The following is a 21,043-nucleotide window of genomic DNA, read 5'->3' as shown; positions in this document are numbered from 1 at the left end:
TTTTTTGGAGCGAACGGAATGACGAATGAGAGGACGGGATAGTTTGGGTTTGTCTATCCGCGTGGTGGAGCTTTGAGGCTTTATTAAGACGACATGTTGTCGTCATACTTTTCACTCGGTCCAGCGTCGAATCGATGACGTCACACGGCGGAGCGGCGGCGCTCGAGTGCATTGTCCTCTTCCTCGCCGAGATATGCGCCGGCGGAGAGGAGAACCGCTGGGACACCGCGCGCCGATTCATGGACTTCGCCCGGCGACTCGAGTGCATCGTCCACCGCCTCGCGCGCGAGCCTGAGTTGCTGTCCTCCCCGGCCGTCCGCACCGCTCTGGGGGGCGTCGCCGCTGATCTCGACGCTGCTCGACCCACTATATCTGTTTACCGCACCCGGAGTCCAATTTACATCCTGATCCACTGCGTTCCCCTCTTCGAGGTCCTAAGCAGCCGCGCGACCTCCATCGCCGCCTGGCTTGCCCTCCTCGATGCTCCGCTATCCACCCTCCCTGACCTCAGCAAAAAGGTTTCAGACCTCTCCCGGGACATGGACCAGCCACATCACAAGGTGGCATTCTCTCCTTAATGTATCCAACAAACCGATCGGCTACTTCCACTGACAGTAAAATGTGATTTTGATTCAGGTCACAGACACCGAGGAGAGGGTTTATGCAGGCCTCCAAAGGGTTGCGGCGGATGCGAAGCAGAGCTCCAAGGCGGTGTTGAGTGCTACTGTCATGGACCTCGCCCGCGCCCTCGGGATTGATCCGACCGATCACACGAAGCTAGGAGAGCAAATCAAACTTCTGAAGGTGGATCTGTCCGGCCTGAGCTCAGTGGCAGAGCGGCGGATCTTGGTCTCCCTTGAGAAGACGCTTCATGACTGGTCGAGGGAGCCAAGCCTTGCGGGCGGTTTGGTCGTTAGTAGCTTCGAGGAAGAAGCGCAGATTTCGCCCTTCAATAACTTCCTTTGCCCTCTGACGAAGGAGGTGATGAAGGATCCAGTAGTCATAGAGTCTTCCCAGACGTACGAGCGTGCTGCAATCCGTCATTGGCTTGACCGTTGCTCGGAAGATGAGCGTGATCCAACATGTCCTGTCACCGGGCTGATACTACAGTCGCTAGAGCTGAAGCCAAACATTGGTCTGTCTGGTGCAATCGAGGAGTGGGTTAACCGGAATGTGGAAATCCAGATTAAATTAGCGTTGCAGTATCTCGGAGAAGAAACTTCATGCCCTGTCGAGCGCATAGAGATGGTGCTGGATAACGTATATAGGATCTCTGAGGAGCACCCTGCATACCGATATAAGGTGAGGAATTCTGGCATCGTCAATCTACTGGTGAGGCAGTTGAAGGACCAGTCAAGTAAGATTGGCTCAGAGTTGAGGGGGAAAACACTGATGGTGATGCTTAGCATGGTGAAAGATGGTGAAAGTAAGGTACTCCTGATAGGCCGATACACCTATGTTTTACAAATGATCAGGTCTGGCTGTTGCTATACTAACATATGATCTTATTTCTAGGCTAATAAGGGGATGCATAGCTGTGACACACTAGTTGTTTATCAATATGGAAACACTTGCACTAGGGTTCTTCTTTATTCGACGTGAATTGTGTCCATATTCATATTCACTTCTCCATGTTTTCTGTTTGCTGATCTCTAAATTATGCCCATTTACCTTCTAGGCATACCTGGGGTCAGCATGAAAGGACCTAATTAAGTCTCTTTGATGTTTCATGTTCCTCATATGAGGAATGATTCCTCTATTACATTATTCTCCATTATGGAAAAAAGGCTGTGATTCCTGTTCAGCAAGGCCTTTAGATCCTGTTTGACAAAAGCAGGGTTGTAAAGGAGCTGAGCTTAGCTTGAATATTCGAACTTATTTTTTTAACTTATTGAGGTTGTTCAAACTTGTATATTGAAAAGCTTGTGGAACTTGATCCAAGCACGACCTTTTATCAAAGTTCAACTGACAACATAGCTCATTATAATTTAGTTAAATCATTTATATAATAAATAATGCTTATATTATTTCTCATTTTTAACAATTTATAGATAATCTCAGAAAAAAATAGATACAACTTATGAACATTATTGAGCCAAACTCACTAATGTTCAAAATCATGTCTATCTATATGTATTCTGTTCAAACAAACACAAACAACTCTTGTCGAGCTGAGTATCAATTTTGTTCTTGAATATTATATTCATATACTACCCTAGACAAAAGTGACAGGGTTTATGAAAGTGCCTGATTTATCATCGAACCTCTGGTTTTACATTGCAATTCCATGTTGTCCTTTTTATTCAGCAAATAGGTATCTGAATATGGCAAAGCTAAGAATAGGGTCCCTTCTGAGTGACATGCATAATGCATATAATCTGTCAAACTGAAGAAAGCAAGAGTATCTTTGTCATGTTGAAACTTTGTTAATTATTCTCTCTTTCTAACTGTACAATATTAAATGTTTGCATGATTTCCAAATGATTATTCTTTCTAATAGTGTGTTTACTCTTGATAATTATGTTCAGATAAAATATCAGTAGTTTTATGTGATGTTCATGCAGTGAGTTGTTTGATTATTCCTATCTTCGGTCTCATCTTTATTTTGCTGAATTTCTTCCTAGTTATGATAGCATGATTAACATGGGGACATACTGTGTAGCAAATCATGCTTGAAGAGGGTATAATTAAACTGGTAATTCGTAGCCTCATTGGGCGGTCAGAAATGGAAAAGGAGTACGCTTTGAAGCTATTGCTTGAATTCTCTAATGAACTTGATTATTGCACCAAAATAGCACTGGAGAAAGGGGCTTTAGTTCTTCTGTCAAGCATAGCTGAAAATCCAGATTATCCCACATTATCAAATTTGGCTGAAGAAGTACTAGCAAACCTTGAAAAGGTTGAGGACAATGTTCAGCATTTAGCTATGGCTGGAAGATTTCAACCATTAGTGACTAGATTGTGCAGTGGTATGAATCCAACTATTCTACTATTTGATTTGGGTTTATGTAGCTAAAATTATAAATTCTCTCCAATATATGTGATCGTATGTTACTTCTGTATTATGAGATTACAAAAAGGAGATAGGATCCTGAATGCGCCCTATTTTCTCAAACTATTGAGGAGTTCAGATTGCTAATAGCAAACTTGTTAGGCATTTAAAATTATAAATATTTAATTAGCTTTTTTTGTATAACGCAAAAACATGGAACAATAAACTTTCTCTTGACTGTTACCATTGCATTAAAGATTAGTTCACATGTTACAATAATAACCAAGCCTTATCCCACTAGGTGTGGTCGGCTATATGGATCATTTTACGTCATTGGACTCTATCCCCTACTATATCATCATCTATACTTAAATAAATTTTATCTTATTTTATTGTTACTAACAAAGTCTTTTTTTGTCTTCCTCTTCCTTGTTTGATGTGCGTGTTTGTTATAGTTTTGCATTGCCTAATTGGAGCATTTATTGATCGTCTAAGTATATGTCTGTCATCTTAAACGCGTCTCTCAAATTTTCCCTCAATAGATGCAACTCCGACTTTCTTTCTAATGCTCTCGTTTCTTATTTTGTCCATCCTCGTATGTCCACACATCCACCTTAACATCTCCATCTCTACAACTCTCATCTTCTGCTCATGTGCTCGAGTCATAGCCCAACATTCAGCTTCATATAACATAGTAGGTCTCTGAGAGAATTTATTTTTTTATTCTCAATAATAGAAGAAAGAATACAATATACAATTATATACCAATATAGTGGAGCTATTCTAGGAAACTAAATCAATGGAGTTATTCTAGGAAACTAAATCAATCAATAATCAATTAAAACGATACATACAATCATATAGAATAGTGTGAAATATTCTGTATATAATATCATATCTTTCAACACTCCCCCTCAAGCTGGCTTGTAGATGTCTTCCATAGCTAGCTTGTTTACTAGAGCCTCAAACTATTTTTTGTGCAACCCTTTAGTGAGTATATCAGCTATCTATTGAGTAGTTGGTACATATGAAACACAGATTAGGTCACACTCAATTTTCTCCTTGATGAAGTGTTTGTCAACTTCAACATGCTTCGTTCTGCCATGTAAAATTAGATTATGAGCAATTGAAATTCCTTCTTTGTTATCACAATAAACTTTCATTGGTAACGTAAACGATATCTTCAAGTCATCTAGTAATCTCTTTATCCAAATTGCCTCACAAATTCCATGTGCAAGAGATCTAAATTCTGCCTCCGCACTACTTCTAGCGACAACACTTTGTTTTTTACTTCGCCAGGTAACAAGGTTCCCCCCAAAGAATGTACAATAACCTAAAGTTGATCGTCTGTCAGTAGTACTACCAACCCAATCCACATCAGTATAGACTTCTATTTGTAGGTTGTCGTGCTTTCTAAACATCAAACCTTTCACAGGGTTCCTTTGAGATATCTTAATATTCTGTGTGTAGCATCAAAGTGTTCTTGTCTTGGTGAGTACATAAATTGGCTTACCATACATCCTACAAATGCTATGTCAGGGCGAGTATGTGATAGGTAGATTAATTTCCCTACCAACCTTGAAAATTTTCTATTTCAATCACATCTTCAGGTTTAGCAGGATTAAGTTTTAGATTAACTTCAATTGGAGTTTCAGCAACTTTGCATCCTAGAATCCCCATCTCTTTGAGTAGATCTAAAATGCATTTTCTTTGGTTCACAAAGATTCCTTCTCGAGACCTTGCAAATTCCATACTTAGAAAATACTTTAGTGGTCGTATGTTTTTTATCTCAAAATCTCATGTCATCTCTCTTCAAATGTATCAATTCTTCAATATCATCTCCTATTAAGATGTCATCCACATAGACAATAAGGATGGAAATTTTACCTTTATTAGAGGTTTTATAGAACATTGTATGGTTAGCTTGGCTTTGAAAGTATCCATAGCTTTTTACAGCTTTCGTAAAATGTTCGAATCAAGTTCTTGGAGATTGTTTAAGGCCGTATAAAGACTTTCTTAGTTTGCAAACTTTTCTACTGTCGAGACACTCTTGAAATCCTGGTGGCAAGTTCATAAACACCTCTTCTAACACTCTATTTAGAAATGCGTTCTTGACATCTAATTGGTGTAAGGGCTGTTGGACAAAACAATCTGTTGCCGGAGATTTACGAGTATTAGCTGAATTTAAATACATTGAATTAAATTCACTTATTTGTTAAAATAACTTGAGCTGATAATCTCAGGCTGCCAACAGGGGCTGGTTTCTGCTAATTGCTAAGTGCAGACCGAGCTCCGAGTCTGAACAGCAAAGTCCGAGCGGACTTAATGGCCGGGTGGGTAAGCAATAGATTGGCCAATAAGGAAGAGTGCAGAGCGGTCGACCGGGCAGGCCGAGTAGGTGAGCGATCAACCTCGTGTTCGAGTCGCACAGCAGAAAGGCCGACTGGGTAGTAAGGTCGAGCAAGTTCGACCGGACAGAGAAGCTGACTGGGTTAGAGGTCGGTCGGGAGAGCAGGCAGGCCGAGCTATAGGCCGATCGGGAAATAAGATAGGCTGAGCGAGAGGTCGGTCGGGCAATCAGACAGGTCGATCGATAGATCGATCGGGCGAAGCAGATAGGCCGATCGCAGACAGGGCGATCGAACGAGCGGCCAGAGAGGTCGACCGGGCAAGTGGAGAGGCCGGGCAAGCTGAGCTCGCGTGCAGCCGATCGGACGGAAAGGTCGACCGAGTTATCTGTCGAGTGAATTTCGTCGAGCAAGATGACAGGACGGGCGATGAGGTCGAGCGGGCGCTGCAACCGGGTGAGCGATGCGAGCAGCCAGACATGTGAACCGAGGCCTGCGATACGCAGTTTCCTTGAAACAGATTCGCCCCACCTCCGGCTATGCTTTGAAATTTCCTCAGGTCATCTGTTCCTAGGATAGAATGGTTAACCGTGATTCCCACCAAGCACTGATGGTCACGGCGAATTAAGTGGTACCCGAACTATCACAGGCACTCCGTCGAGCAAAAGTTGCACGACAAAGGAGGAGGGAACGTAGGTAGAAAGCTTTTGCTGCTTTTCTTTCCTATGTGCGTAACCTTTTGCATGTGGTCACAGCCTCCTTATATAGGAGCTCACACCAATGGGCAATGTTAATGATCGTTTAATGATCATTATTTGCCAGCTGTGTAACGCCAACGTTTCACTCGGCTGCATTAATCTTTCTTTAATGCATCCGTTACACAAGCAGCAAAAAAGTTTACGTGGCAAAATATTGGTTGTTCCACTTGGATAAATTTTGTCCTGACCGGTTCGGCATTTGGCGCTCGCAGGTCGTGCCCGCACACGAGTCAACATGGTTCAGTGCAATCCGGGCCCTGGATTTGCACCCCCTGCGTACTCACGCGTGAGAGAAAGCCTCTCCCCATGCATTTGTTCACATCCTCAATGCATGTGAATCAATATAAACCAACCAACATACCATGAAACTCCCAATGTTGGACTAAAGTCTCATTCACAATGGAGCCTCTTTCCTTTTCCACCTCTTCTCCATTCATATCACTTATATCCAACAATCCCCCACATGAATGGAGATAGGGTATGTGATAGCATTCAGCAGTTGAGTCCAATATATGATAGGTTGATTTACCCTTTGAACCTTCTCTTATGAAGATCTATTTGCTTACTGGCTGATAGTAGATACGATGTCCTTGAGCTATTCTGTCGTTAGTGTAAGCATTGAAATATTTCACCCAAGACTTTTCCTGATACAACTCAGTTCTCATGAATGGGTTCGTTCTTGGCCATGAACACGCCTGGTTCTGTGAGAAGCTCTAAGAATTGTGCCTCTAATTCTCTTTGAAGCAGACTCACTTATTTCTCACATAAGTGATCCCTCGAGAGTAGTCATCTACTCTTCTTGATCATTAAAAGTCCATCGACTTACCCTGATCCAGTTACTATTCTATTGGGTTGGGCTACCCCACAGTATGTTTAGTCAATGCAAATTCGTTGTCCCTTTGAACCTAGCTTTTGGGATCTCCAGTCAGCATAGGTTGGGTGCCCTCTGCACTGATCGCTGACAATGGCATCAAGCTTATTCCTCGTGATGAGCTTGCAACTAACTCTCTGTTTAACCCCTTGGTTAGTGAATCCGCTAGGTTATCTTTTGACTTCACATAATCAACAATGATAACTCCCATTGAGAGTAGTTGTCTAATGGTATTATGTCTACGGCGTATATGCCTAGACTTACCATTATACAGATGGCTCTATACTCGACCAATTGCTGATTGACTATCGTAATGTATGCAAATTGCCGGCATAGGTTTCGGCCATCGTGGACTATCTTCTAAGAATTGTTGTAGCCATTCAACCTCTTCACCACATCTGTCAAGAGCTAAAAACTCAAATTTCATCATAGATCTGGTTATTACCGCTTACTTAGAAGATTTCCAGGATATGGCTGCACCTTCAAGAGTGAATACATATCTACTCGTAGATTTAGAGTCATTTATGTCAGATATCCAACTCGCATCGCTGTATTCTTCGATCACAGCAGGATATCTCGTATAATATAGTCCATATTCACGAGTATATCTCAAGTACCTCAGTACTCTTGTTATCCCTTTCTCAACACCGGAATTACTCGTGTATCTACTCAGTTTACTTACTGCGTAGGCCAAGTCTGGTTGTGTACAACTCATCAGGTACACTCGAGAGTACTCTATTTGAGAGATACTTTCACCTCGATTTATCGATAGATGTTGACTCGTATCTATCGGCGTTCGTGCCAACGATCACCCTTGGTGAATTTCTCAAGAATCTTGTTCATGTAATGGAACTAACTAAGAACAAGTCCTGTCGTTCTAAGAATTTTGATTCCTAGAATCACATCAGCTAGGTCCATGTCTTTCATGTCAAATCTTGAGTTCAACATATCTTTAGTGGATTTGATTATCTTATCATTACTTCCAATGATAAGTATATCATCTACATATAGGCACAAGATGACATAGTCATTCTCTGCGACTTTCATGTAGACACATTTATCATATTCATTAATTTTAAATCCACATTCCTTCATGACATTATCAAATTTCTCATGTCACTGCTTTGGTGTTTGTTTCAAGTCATATAATGACTTCACCAATCTACATACCTTGTTTTTCTGTCCTGGCATAGAAAACCCCTCAGGTTGCTCTATGTAGATTTCCTCTTTTAAATCTCCGTTTAAAATGACAGTCTTTACATCCATCTGATGTATTTCGAGATTCCATAGACCGACAATAGCCAACAATACTCTAATAAAAGTTATTCTCGACAATGGAGAATACGTATCAAAGTAATCAAGGCCTTCTCGTTGTCGATATCCTTTGATTACCAATTTGGCCTTATACTTACCAAGTGTGTCATTTGACTTTATTTTCTTCTTGAAGATCTACTTGCAACCTAGTGGTTTACTTCCAAGAGGAAAATCCACAAGTTCCCAAGTGTGATTTTGCAAGATAGAGTCTATCTCAGATGCAATTATCTCTCTCCAATGGGGTCCATCAGAAGAGCCTACAGCTTCTGAGTAACTTCGGGACTCACTTTCCAACATGAAAGTAATAAAATCCGATTTATAGGATTTTTCTACCCGAGCTCTTTTGCTCCGTCTAAGCTCAACCTCCATCATCATCTTCACTTTGTGTTTCATATGTCCGCTTTGAGGAGCTAGCATCCTCTTGGGTCTTATACGGAAACACATGCTCAAAGAACGAGATATTTCTCGATTCTATTATCGAGTTCTTGTGTATCTCCGATATTTGTGACTCATACATAAAAAATCGATACGCATTGTTGTTCTGTACATATCCAATAAATATGCAATCAACAGTCTTTGGTCCTATCTTAATCCTTTTCGGATCAGATACTAACACTTTGGTAGACACTCCCACATTCGTAAATATTTGTAGGATGATTGTCTTTCATTCCACAACTCATAAGGGCTCTTATCTATCTTCATTCGGGGCACCTTATTTAAAAGGTAATTAGCTATTAACACAGCTTCCCCCACATGAACTCTAGCAGTCCAAAACTTAATAGAAGAGCATTCATCATTTCCTTTAGAGTTCGGTCCTTTCACTCAGCAACTCCATTTTGCTGAGGAGTATAAGGAGCTGTTGTTTCGTGTCTGATTCTATGTTCAGCACACAACTCAGCGAATGGTGATACGTATTCATCGTCTCGGTGATTTCGAACCACCTTAATCTTTTTATTAAGTTGGTTTTCAACCTCATTTTTATAGAGAGAAAATTTCTCTATAGCTTCATCCTTACTTTTGAAAAGATACACATAACAATATTTTGTGTTATCATCTACAAAAGTGATGAAGTATTTATTACCACCACGTGTTGGAGTACCTTTTAGGTCGCACACGTCAGTGTGGATTAAATCAAGTGGTTCGTTATTTCTTTCAATATGTTTAAAGGATGACCTTGTCATTTTCGCTTCAACACAAATCTCACACTTGTGTTTTGGGTCAAAGTGGAATGTAGGTATGCTTTGTATATTTATTAATCTACACAACACATTATAGTTAACATGTCCTAGTCTACCATGCCATAAATATGAAGACTCAAGCATATAAGTGGAATAACTTTCATTTTTATTTATCTTAGGCCTAATGGCCATTACATTGAGCTTGAATAGCCCATCAGAAACATAACCCCTTCCTACAGACATTCCATTCTTTGACAATACAACTCTGTCCGACTAAAAATAATGCGAAAGTCATGCTTGCTTAACAATGATCTGGACATTAGATTCTTCCGAATCTCTGGAATATACAACACATTGTTCAGAGTAAGATCCTTACCCAAGGTCATCTTCAGCACCACTGTTCCTTGGCCCATAATGTCCGAGGTTGCTGAGTTCCTAATGAACAGCTTGTCTCTAGTGATTTCTTCGAAGTTGTGGAGCAGCTCCTTGTTGCAGCACACATGTCTGGTGACTCCAGTATCAATACACCATTGCCACGAGTTTGAACCGATCAGGTTCAGTTCAGAGACCACAGCGCAAAGGTCGTCCATTTCTGGTCCCTCGTTCAGGTTGGCCTCCTGCTTCTTCGGCTTTCTGCACTCCGAAGATTTGTGACCGACTCTGTCACAGTTGAAGCACTTCCTAGAGAACTTCTTCTTGCTAATGCCTCCTCTAGTCCCATCTTGGAAGATTTGGAGTTCTTCCGTTTCGAGCTTTGACCGTGCTTGACCACGTTGGATTTTTAGAGAGAACAACTTTCTCTCTAAACTCTTGTTGTCTTCTTCGATGCGAAGTCTAATAATGAGTTCCTCCGCATTCATCTTCTTCCGCTTGTGCTTCAGGTAGTTCTTGAAGCCCTTCCAGACGAGAGGTAGCTTCTCAATGATAGCAGCCACCTGCAAGGATTTACTCAGAATCATCCCTTCTCAGTGGATCTCATGCAAGATCACTTGAAGTTCTTCGACTTAGCTGATCATCGTCTTGGAGTCAACAATCTTGTAGTCCAGGAATCGGGCCATGATGAACTTTTTGGCCCTGCATCCTCCGTCTTGTACTTCTTGTCCAGGGACTCCCACAGCTCCTTAGCCATTCTCTTCATGCTATACACAGCGTACAGCGAGTCAGCAAAGCAGTTAAGGATGTAGTTTCGGTAAAGGAACTCAGAATGAGTCCATGCCTCTACTGCACTTATAATCTGCGCATCAGCATCCTCAACACGCTTGGGAGGGTCCTCAGTCAAGAACTGAGCCAGATTGAGCGTGGTTAAGTAGAAGAACATCTTCTACTACCACCTTTTAAAGTCTAGTCCCCTAAACTTCTCTGGCTTTTACCCGTGATTGATTGGCACCGTTTCAATCGGGGCGGAGGAGACCTTCACTTGTTGTCAACATTCTATTCAGTGACCATCTCAACAGAAGCGAATCTGTTTCAAGATTGTTGGACAAAATAATCTGCCGTCGGAGATTTACAGAGTATGCTGAATTAAATTTATTTATCTGTTGAAATGACCTGAGCTAATAATCTTAGGCTGCCAGTAGGGCCTGGTTTATGCTAATTGTTGAGTACAGACCGAGCTCCGAGTCCGAGCAGCAAAGTCTGAGCGGACTTAATGGCCGGGCGAGCAAGCAGTAGATTGGCCGATCGGGAAGAGTGCAGAGCGGCCGACTGGGCAGTTAGGCCGAGCCGGTGAGCGACCAACCCCGCGTCCGAGTCACACAGCAGAGAGGCCGACTGGGTAGTAAGGCCGAGCAAGTTCGACCGGACAGAGAAGTCGACCGGGTTAGTGGCCTGTTGGGAGAGCAGGCCGAGCTATAGGCCGATTGGGAAATAAGACAGGTTGAGCGAGAGGCCGGTCGGGCAATCAAACAGGTCGATTGATAGGCCGGTCGGGTGAAGCAGACAGGGCGATCGAACAAGCAGTCAGAGAGGTCGATCGGGTGAGTGGAGAGGCTGGGCGAGTTGAGCGCGCGTACAGCTGACCGGACGGAAAAGTCGATCGAGTTATCTGCCGAGCGAATTTTGCCTAGCAAGACGACCAGACGGGCGATGAGGCCGAGCGGGCGTTGCAACCGGGCGAGCGATTCGAGCAACCAAACGTGTGAACCGAGGCCTACAATATGCAGTTTTCTTAAAACAGATTCGTCTCACCTTCGGCTGTGTTTCGAGGTTTCCTCAGGTCGTTTGTTTCCCAGGATACAACGGTTAACCGTGATTTCCACCAAGCACTGATGGTCACGACGAACTGAGTAGTACCCGAACTATCACGGGCACTCCGCCGAGCAAAAGTTGCACGACAGAGGAGGAGGGAACGTAGGTGGAGAGCTTCTGCTGTTTTTCTTTCTTATGTGCGTAACCTTTTGCCTGTGGTCGCAGCCTCCTTATATAGGAGCTCAGATCAATGGGCAACGTTAATGATCGTTTAATGATCATTATTTGCCAGTTGTATAACGTCAACGTTTTACTCGACTACATTAACCTTTCTTTAATGCATCCGTTACATAAGCAGCAAAAAAGTTTACGTGGAAAAATATTACCCTGATCGGTCTGGCATTCAGTGCGCGCAGGTCGTGCCCGCACACGAGTCAACATGGTTCAGTGCAATCCGGGCCTGGATTTGCACCCCCTGCGCACCTACGCGTGAGAGAGAGCCTCTCCCCATGCATTTGTTCACATCCTCAATGCATGTGAATCAATATAACCAACCAACATGCCATGAAACTCCCAACGTGGGACTAAAGTCTCATTCATAATGGAACCTCTTTCATCTTCCACCTCTTCTCCATTCACATCACTTATATCCAACAAGGCCCGTTACAATTAGCAGCTACACATAATAATACACGAATAGAGTTTATTTTTGCAATTGGAGCGAAGGTCTCTTGGTAGTCCAATCCATATGTTTGTGTAAATCCTTTGACCTCAAGTCTTGCTTTGTATCTTTCTACTTCTCCATGTGCTCTCAATTTTACTATGAACACCCACTTACATCCAACTGTTTTATGATCACTAGGTGGATCTATAATTTCCCATGTTCCAGTTTTCTTTAGAGCATTCATCTCTTCCATTACTGCTGATTTCCAGTCTGGATGATTGAGTGCTTCCTGAATGCTCCTTGGTACAAACAAGTCAGTAATTTTGGATATAAAGGTTGTATATCTTTTTGATAGCTTACCATAGGATAAATATTTGGAAATTGGATAGTCAATACATAAGCTTTTTCCTTTTCGATTAGCTATGAGAATATCAAGATCAATAGATAGGTTATTAGGACTAGAAACATTATCATAAACAGATAATTTATCTCGACTAGGAATATTTGTTGAAGAAGTGTTTAGAGTACCTGAATCTTCTCCAGGTTCATTACCCAATGTGTTAGATTCATCCTGTGCTAAAGGAGTAGTAGGCTCTACTCTTTTAATGATTCTTTCTCCTCGTATAGACATGGAACTCTGTATTATGTTCCTTTGGAAGTTCATATAGTACTTCTTCCCCTGTGGTAGAATCAGAAATGCTAGACAAAATGGAACTAGGGATAATAGTTTCATTTCTATTTTCACAATGTATAGGTTTTGGTATTGGTAAAGTAGTGGGAATAATATCCCAAAAAATATCTTCTCGTTGGTTCTCCTCCAAAAGAGAATTTTGTAGAAATAAGGTTGATGTTCAAAAAAAGTAGCATTCATAGTTACTTTAGTCTTCCTAGTGTTTGGATTAAAACACTTATAACCTTTCATGTTTGGAGCATAACCCATTAAAACACATTTTTTCAGCCCTTGGATCTAATTTGGACAGTCCTTTACTTAATAAGTAGACATAAACCATGCATCCAAATACTTTAGGAGGGAGAGTAGATATAATCAAGGTTTAAAATTTCGACTCGTGTCAGGATTTCGGTCTGGATCGGAATGATATAGTTTTGGTATCGTATCGTACCGTGCCGATATAGTTTCGGTATTTTTTAAATATAAAATATATTAATTAAAAAATAAAATATTTAACATAAATATTCAAAAAATAAACAATATAAAAAATAATCTTTAAGAAAAGAAAAGATATGAAAATAGATAAATAAATAAATAAAAATTTTATTATAATTTTTAAATTAAAATAAATAAAATATAAAATTAATTAGATAATTTTATTAGGGTTTAATAAAACCTCTTTAGATTATCTCTATTATAGTTAGTAGTTGATTAAAATAATTAACCTAAGTTTAATTTAAAAAAATCCGAAATCCGATACCACTCACGAGCTCACGCGATTTCGCCATTGCCACGGGGTTGCACAACTCCTCAGCCATGGTCGCGAGATCGCGTGACTCCTCCGACGTGATTGCGGTGGTCGTACGACCCCTCTGCAGCAGTCGCAGGGTCGCGCAACGCCTTCGCGGAGGTAGTGGAAGGGTTATGCGACCCCTCCGCTGCTGTTGCGGGGTCGAGCGACTCCTCCGTTGTGGATCGCGCAACGTCGCAGGTGTCGTGGGTTTGTGCTGGGGTTGTGTCGGTGCCAGTCGCTAGGCGGAATGAGATGTTTCGCCCATTTCGACCGTCTCGACAGGACACTTTAAACCAGGGATATAATACGTGTTTTGATTGCTTAAGGCAATTTAGGGGTGTAGTATAGTTTAAAACACGAGTAGACATTCTATTTATCAAGTATGATACAGTTAAAATTGCTTGTCCCCAAAGATATGTAGGAACATTTATAGAAAATATAATTGCACATGCTACTTCCAATAAGTGCTTATTTTTCTACTCAGCAATATCATTTTGTTGAGGTGTATTAACACAAGTAGATGAATGATGAATGTCATTTTCTTTCAAGAAATTTCCAAGAACTTCATTAAAATATTATGTTCCATTATCAGTATGAAGTATTCCAATTTTACTTTGAAATTGAGTTTCAATCATATAGTAAAAATTTTTAAATAAAATTTCAACTTCATATTTTTTGCTTATCAAATAGATCCAATATAGACGAGTATGATCATCTATAAAAAAAGTCACAAACCACCTTTTACCATACAAAGTATTGATTTTTGATAGACCACAAACATCACTATAGATTAAATAAAGCGGTCTTGAAGCGTGATAAGGTCTTGAAGGATAAACAACTTTATGACTTTTTGATAAAATACAATTTTCACAATAAAATTTATAATCATCCAAACCATGAAACAAACTAGGAAATACTTTTTTAAGATAAGGAAAACTAGGATGTCCTAGTCTATAATGCTAAAGCATAATTTGATCCTTAATAGAGATCGAATTAGTACTAGTGAGACTTTGAGTGTATTTTTTGGAGTTGAATCTTCAAAATAGTAGAGGTCATCTATTAGTTTAGCACTGCCAATCCGCTTCCTCGAGCTTTGTTCTTGGAAAATATAGTGGGATTCAAAAAAGATGACACTGCGATTAGAATTTTTGGATAATTTACTAACTGATAGAAGGTTACATGCAAGTTTAGGGACATGAAGAATAGATTTAAGAGAGATGGTTTTAGATAAATTAACCAAACCTTTACCAGCTATAGGGGAATATGAGCCATCTGCTACACGAATTTTTTCATGACTAGAACAAGGGATGTAAGTTTGAAATAAATGAGACAAACTGGTCATATGATCAGAAGCACCTGAATCGATGATCTAAGGGATTAAAAAGTTACATGTGAGAGCTATTGCATCACTACTTGTTTGCGCAATGGAAGCATTAGGAGTACCCAAAAATCCAGAGTTGGATTTCAACAGCTTTAGAAGGTGATTCATCTGCTCATTGTTAAAGGGAACAAGCTCAGCTTCATGGGCAGCAGATGAATGATTGAATCTGCCCTCATGTGATCCCTTCCAGTTTTCTAGTTTACCATGAATTTTCACGCATGTCTCCACTATATGTCACGGCTTATTACAATGTTCACACCACACACGTGTCTTTCCCTCAACCCTTTTTGAAGAGTTCCTATCAGTTTTGCTTTGAGCAGCAAGGGCAGAATTTTCAATCATGCGGTTGGAATTTTTTTTGCCAAGCATAACAAGGCAACGACTTTCCTCACGACAAATCTTGGAAAAGGAAGGGGCTGCTTGCCTATTATCCTGCCTCTAACTTCATCAAACTCAACATCAAGACCAATAAGGAATTTAAAATTTTTATTATCTTCCGACACCTATTTATAATGTTTGCAATCATCCGGTGATTTCCACTCATAATCATTAAATAAATCCAAATCTTGCCAAAGACATTTCAATGAGTTAAAATACTTGGTAACACTATCCTCACCTTGGCAGATTTCTCCAAGTTTCAACGTTAATTGATATACTTGAGATTGATTACCCAAGTTATAATACATTTGATTAATGTTCTCCCAAAGCTCCTTAGTCGTGTGATAGCACATGTAGTTAGAGCTTATATCTTCCTCCATTGAATTCACCAACTAAGTCATCACCATAGAATTTTCAGCATCCCATGTTAGGTAGGTTGGATCCTCGATCTCAGACTGCCTTTTTTCTCCTGACAAATAGCCAATTTTCTTTCTTCCATGAATATACATTCGTATAGAAAGTTTTCTCCATTCAATTTTATGGTGGTAATCTGAATGGAGATTCTGAAGTAGGTGGCAGGGCTGCAGCAACCTTTACCAATTTCTTGGTATCATTGGATTTTTCAGAAATTGTTTCAGACATGGTGGCGAGATGTTGATTTTGGGCGGCTGCAGTAACTTAGGGTGACGTGACTGTAAATTAGGGTAGTGCAGGTAGTCTTTTTTTTTGCACTCTGATATCATGTAAAGGGCAGCCCGGTGCACGAAGCTCCGGCTATGCGAGGTCCCGAGGAAGGATCCATTGTACACATAAAATACTAATTCTTCTCCTAATCATCGTGTCTACTACCTCCATTGATTTATCGGTGAGAGTTCTTATGTTGCATGTTCCAAATTTTAGACTATTAGTTCTTATCCAACCTATGGTGTGAGAACTCTTATCTATTTAACACTACACTCAAGTTCTCGTGGAGATGTAGCGGTTCTTGCCGATACGTTACAGTTGGACTTGCAACGCGAACTCTTGCATATTTAACATTACACCTGAGTTTTGGAGATGTAGCGGTCTTTGTCAAGACGTTATAGATCTTGCAACGCGTTCTTTTCGGGGAACAACCTAGCATTAGCACAATAGTTTAATGAATTCAATTATTAAACATTTGTCATAGTTTAATGCTAGTTAGCAAGCTAATGCAACCCTCCTCCTTTATTCAGATTTGGGACCGGTCATGACTAATTCGCCATAGGCGGAGTTAAGATTAGCTCACATGTTAATTAGTTTAAATGAATTTTAATAATTTAGTCATGTTATTTAAATAATTGTCCAAGGATTCAGATAGTGAAGACATCAAGGCAACATATTTCTGAATGTTAAAGAAGTTTTGTACTTCATATTAATAATTTTGTTTCTTTCAAATAACATTTACTCTTTTTGTTTTTAGGGGCTGAAGATATTAAACTGGAGACGGCAACTCTCCTTGGAAAAATGAGTTTAACAAACATCGGCAAAGATTACATTACTAGACAAGGAGGTCAAATCCTGGTAGATATGCTCTCGTGCAGTCAAGAGCAGAAGAAATCTAGCTTACATGCCTTGGTTAACTTGTCAACACTGGATGAAAGTGCTGCTATACTAGTAGATTTTGGCATTCTTCCAGCACTTACAAATATCCTTTTTTCAAAGCAGCAAGATTTTTTTACTGAGACCAATGAATTGGCAGCATCAACTATCGCTAACATTGTCTCCAAATCTGGACACTGGGAATTTTCTTTCGCTGACAAAGAAGGACATCATATGCAATCAGAATTCATAATGCATAAACTGCTGGATCTTCTGTCTAATTCATCTTGTAGATGTCAAGCTGCTATTCTACATATTCTTTGCGGAATTGTTTCTTCTCCTCGAGCATCAGGTGAGCTTTGTAGAGTTAGACTGCCTTCATATCTAATACTTTGAGGTCATATTGGTGGTCAGAATACAATCATTACAAATCATTTACCTTGATAAGTTTCCAAATTATTATTCATCGTGTTCATAAATGAAATTCCACTCTGTTCATTCTTTTTCTTGCAATAGTACATGTCCATTTCCTGTCAATCATAATATTCGTTTTATTCGTGAATAATATTTTGTAATAAATCCAATCTGTATCATTTTGTTGTCTGATCAGATATCAATTAATGAATGGATATCTCATCCACCATCAACTTAAAAGAGTTTTTTTTTTTTTTGGTTTAATTTCAAAGCCTATTTCTTCCACACTGACAGGACTTTGCCTAGGTCATCATAGAAACTGTTTGACCAAATTTTTCTGTCAATATTTTCTGGTTACATCAAGTTATTTTCTTAATTCTTCTCCTAACTTCTTCAAAACATGACGTAGGTTCTTGATGGTTCAATCCTATTGATTTTCAGCTTTCTTTGCTCTTTTATAAAATCTGAAATTTTGTAGGTAAATTCATGTTCTGGTTATTTCAAGTATATTATTATTTACTTATGTTGATGCAGATATATCAGCTTCTTGCATTAAAAGCAGTGATGGAATTAAATCTTTAGTACATTATGTTGAACACCCAGAGATTAAGCACAGAGTATATTCTTGTAGACTTCTAAGTTTGTTATCCGAAAAGCTGGGGCATGCATTTTCGGAAGAATTCAGAGCTTATGTCAAGATTGTCTCATTGAGGATAAAATTGCTAGATGCTGATAGCTCTCCCGAGGAGACATGCGAAATTGCATGCCTGCTTGCTAACCTTTCCTTCTCAGATGATGAAGTCAAGACAGTCCTTGGATATGATCTTCTGGCATGGACAATAGCTAAGCTCATAGAGCAACAATCAAACTCTTCAGGAAGGAATTCCAGAAGAGGCAGAAGAATTGTGTATGGACTGCTCGGCCTTCTATTACATTATGCGAGGAGTTCTGACCTGGAGATAATTGCCATAGTCCAGAAAAATCAGATCATGAGCATCTTCCTAGAACAACTGAGCAGCCACTCGCATAGCAGATGGAAGCACCAAGCTGCGCTTGGTCTGAAGTACCTTTCTGAGTCCATAAGGGCCTCAGTTGCTACTGACCTTTTGGAACCTCAACTACAGCATGGGCTTTGTTCTCCCTTCCTTTTACTATGTGGAAGAAGAACAATGGCTCCTATCTTATGCCCACTACATGAAGCTCCATGCGACAAATGTAATTCCTTTTGTTTACTAAAAGGAAATGCAATCAAGCCACTGATTGATCTCATGGGCGACGATAATATGGATGTTCAGTTAGCTGCAGTGGAAGCACTTTCCACAGTTCTCCTAGATGTTCAAAGCATTAAGAATGCGAAAGAGGAGCTAGAACAGCTTGGCGTCTTTGATGCTATGATACATTTGTTCAAAGAGGTGCGACCAGGAAAACTCCAAGAACATGTTACACTATTAGTGGAAAAGTTTTTCCAAGTCGAGATGATTGCTATGGACTATTCAAATGATCAAGGTCTTGTGATGGCACTGATTGGAGCTATGAAGTATGGGAACGCCAACACCAAGCGATATGCTCAGGACGCTTTGGCCAATTTGAGAGTTCTATCTGGTGGAATCAAGGTGAGTTCAAATCAAGGGAAAAAGAGAAACAGATAATTATTTCTAGAATGCATCTTCAGGATAACGAAAAGGAATGAAATTTATCGTATTTTAAGTTCAAGTTAGCTCAATACAAAACAACAGCACTAGAAATATTCAAGTATACAGACTTAAGAACTGTTGATCATAGAAGCAATTTTGAGGAGCCTCCTTCCTGACCCTTACATGGCTTCCTTGGCTAAGTAGACCTTTAGCAACTTTTTGTGCTGAGGTGAAGAATCTTGACTAGCAATGGCAGAGAACTGGGGCTTAGAGATTTGTTGAACTGCTTCCATGAGGGTTCTCTGCCACAATGATGAGTCAGTTCCATGCCAAATTCTTTCTGGAGACACATGATAATTTGCAGAGTGCTACAGAAGAGAAATCAACAATTGTTTGGATTTTGCAACGTAGTTGGAACAGACGTTCATGTATCTTAGAAAAGTTAACGGTTTGAGGGAGAAGGGCCATATGATATTTCATCTCTTAATATTATGATTTTTATATCTGTTGAAAAGTAGTATCATTTTAATTTTTTTTAACCATGATTTTATAATTTGATAAAAATAAAAAGGGCACTCTAAATTTTACAAATCATAAAAAATTGCATCTTTTTTTTAAAAAAAATAATGGGTTATCTCTCAAGCATCTCTTATGATTTTATTCGAAAAATATTGGTTGATCTAATACTATAAGGATTAATTTAGAATTTGTACTATGTAGAAATTATCACTTGCTATAACATGTAAAAGCTATTGGATAGTTACTAAACATATTTAGGGTGTATTTAGGATTTAGGATCTCTTAATATTATTATATCAAAATTATTATTTATGTCAAAATTATTTTAACTTCATCAAAATTATTATTTATATTATATTAACTACTTGTTAACTTTTTATATCGTATAAATCTTAAATTATAATTACATTGAGTTGAGTTGATTTTATTTTATTTTATTTTATTTTTTTAAGACATCGATATAATATTTTTTTTAATTTAGGATGTTTACATTTTTATTCATTATAGTTTAAACATAAGAACATCATCATCACTTTACTTAATATAAAATTCATCTTAAATTTTATATTTTATATAATTTTTTTTACGTTAATTATCCTATCCATTTCATAAATTTAGATTATATAAATATTACTTCTCTAAATTGAAAGAATAAAATTTATTATCTAAATATTAAAATATCATTTAATTTGATAAAGAGAAAAAAATAAAATGTATGTATTAGATAATGAAAAGTAGATATTATATAGAGAAAAAAATAATAAAAAATTAAAAGAGAAGAAAAAATAAAATTTTTAGGATAGTTGATATAATATTTTTAATAATTATTTAAATTTAATAAAATAGATAGTTTATTCTAAATTTAAGAGATACTATAAACACACTAATACCATGTTTACTTCAGATCATTGTGGCATATAAAGCATGGATTTCCCATGAATCGATCGACTTTCTTCCGTTAAGTACGGACAGATGGATTTTAAATTCATTAGCGAATCAAATTTAACTCATTTTCTTATCCATTCAAATCAGACGGAACCCACTTTCCATCCGTCATCAAGTCGATCTCGCCACCGCAACATCTCGACGATGGGGCCGCAAACTAGCCCTGGCCTTGCCCGCTGCGAGTTTGCTAGTGAGGTGCAACATCGTCGGGCAAAGCGGGGCGTGCGACCTCGTGGTGGCGATGGGCGACCTCGTCGGGGTCAAGTGCGAACTAGCCGGTGCGAAGAAGTTGACAAGGTCAATCTCCAAGTCTTCGTCAAACTCCATCGGAAACAAACTGCTCTCTGCTCCATAAAAGCCCCCAAATTGGTTCGACGGAGCAGGGAAAAACTGCTCAATGAGAACCACTAAAAGGGCAGCGGTGAACAAGAACTTAT

At 39.4% G+C, this 21,043-nt stretch overlaps 1 protein-coding gene across 1 annotated transcript; it reads left to right on the top strand.

The window, feature by feature from the left end:
• Window positions 1-31: 31 nt before the first annotated feature.
• Window positions 32-19,656, top strand: LOC121977102 (U-box domain-containing protein 43-like). Its single transcript, XM_042529639.1, has 5 exons — window positions 32-560; window positions 637-1,431; window positions 2,663-2,969; window positions 16,976-17,446; window positions 18,043-19,656. Exons 1-5 carry the CDS (start codon window positions 135-137, stop codon window positions 19,155-19,157), a joined length of 3,114 nt encoding a protein of 1,037 aa, XP_042385573.1. The 5' UTR covers window positions 32-134; the 3' UTR covers window positions 19,158-19,656.
• The last annotated feature ends 1,387 nt before the right edge of the window (window positions 19,657-21,043 follow it).

This window comes from Zingiber officinale, chromosome 1B (genome assembly GCF_018446385.1).
Source record: "Zingiber officinale cultivar Zhangliang chromosome 1B, Zo_v1.1, whole genome shotgun sequence".
Taxonomy (NCBI): domain Eukaryota; kingdom Viridiplantae; phylum Streptophyta; class Magnoliopsida; order Zingiberales; family Zingiberaceae; genus Zingiber; species Zingiber officinale.
This window is presented reverse-complemented; position numbering and strand designations above follow the sequence as displayed.

Bases quoted from the DNA above. Each gene is read 5' to 3' on its own strand.
- LOC121977102 (XM_042529639.1), top strand. From the start codon at position 135: ATGACGTCACACGGCGGAGCGGCGGCGCTCGAGTGCATTGTCCTCTTC. The intron at 561-636 runs GTGGCATTCTCT...ATTTTGATTCAG, and splicing joins TGGACCAGCCACATCACAAG to GTCACAGACACCGAGGAGAG. The intron at 2,970-16,975 runs GTATGAATCCAA...TTTTGTTTTTAG, and splicing joins AGTGACTAGATTGTGCAGTG to GGGCTGAAGATATTAAACTG.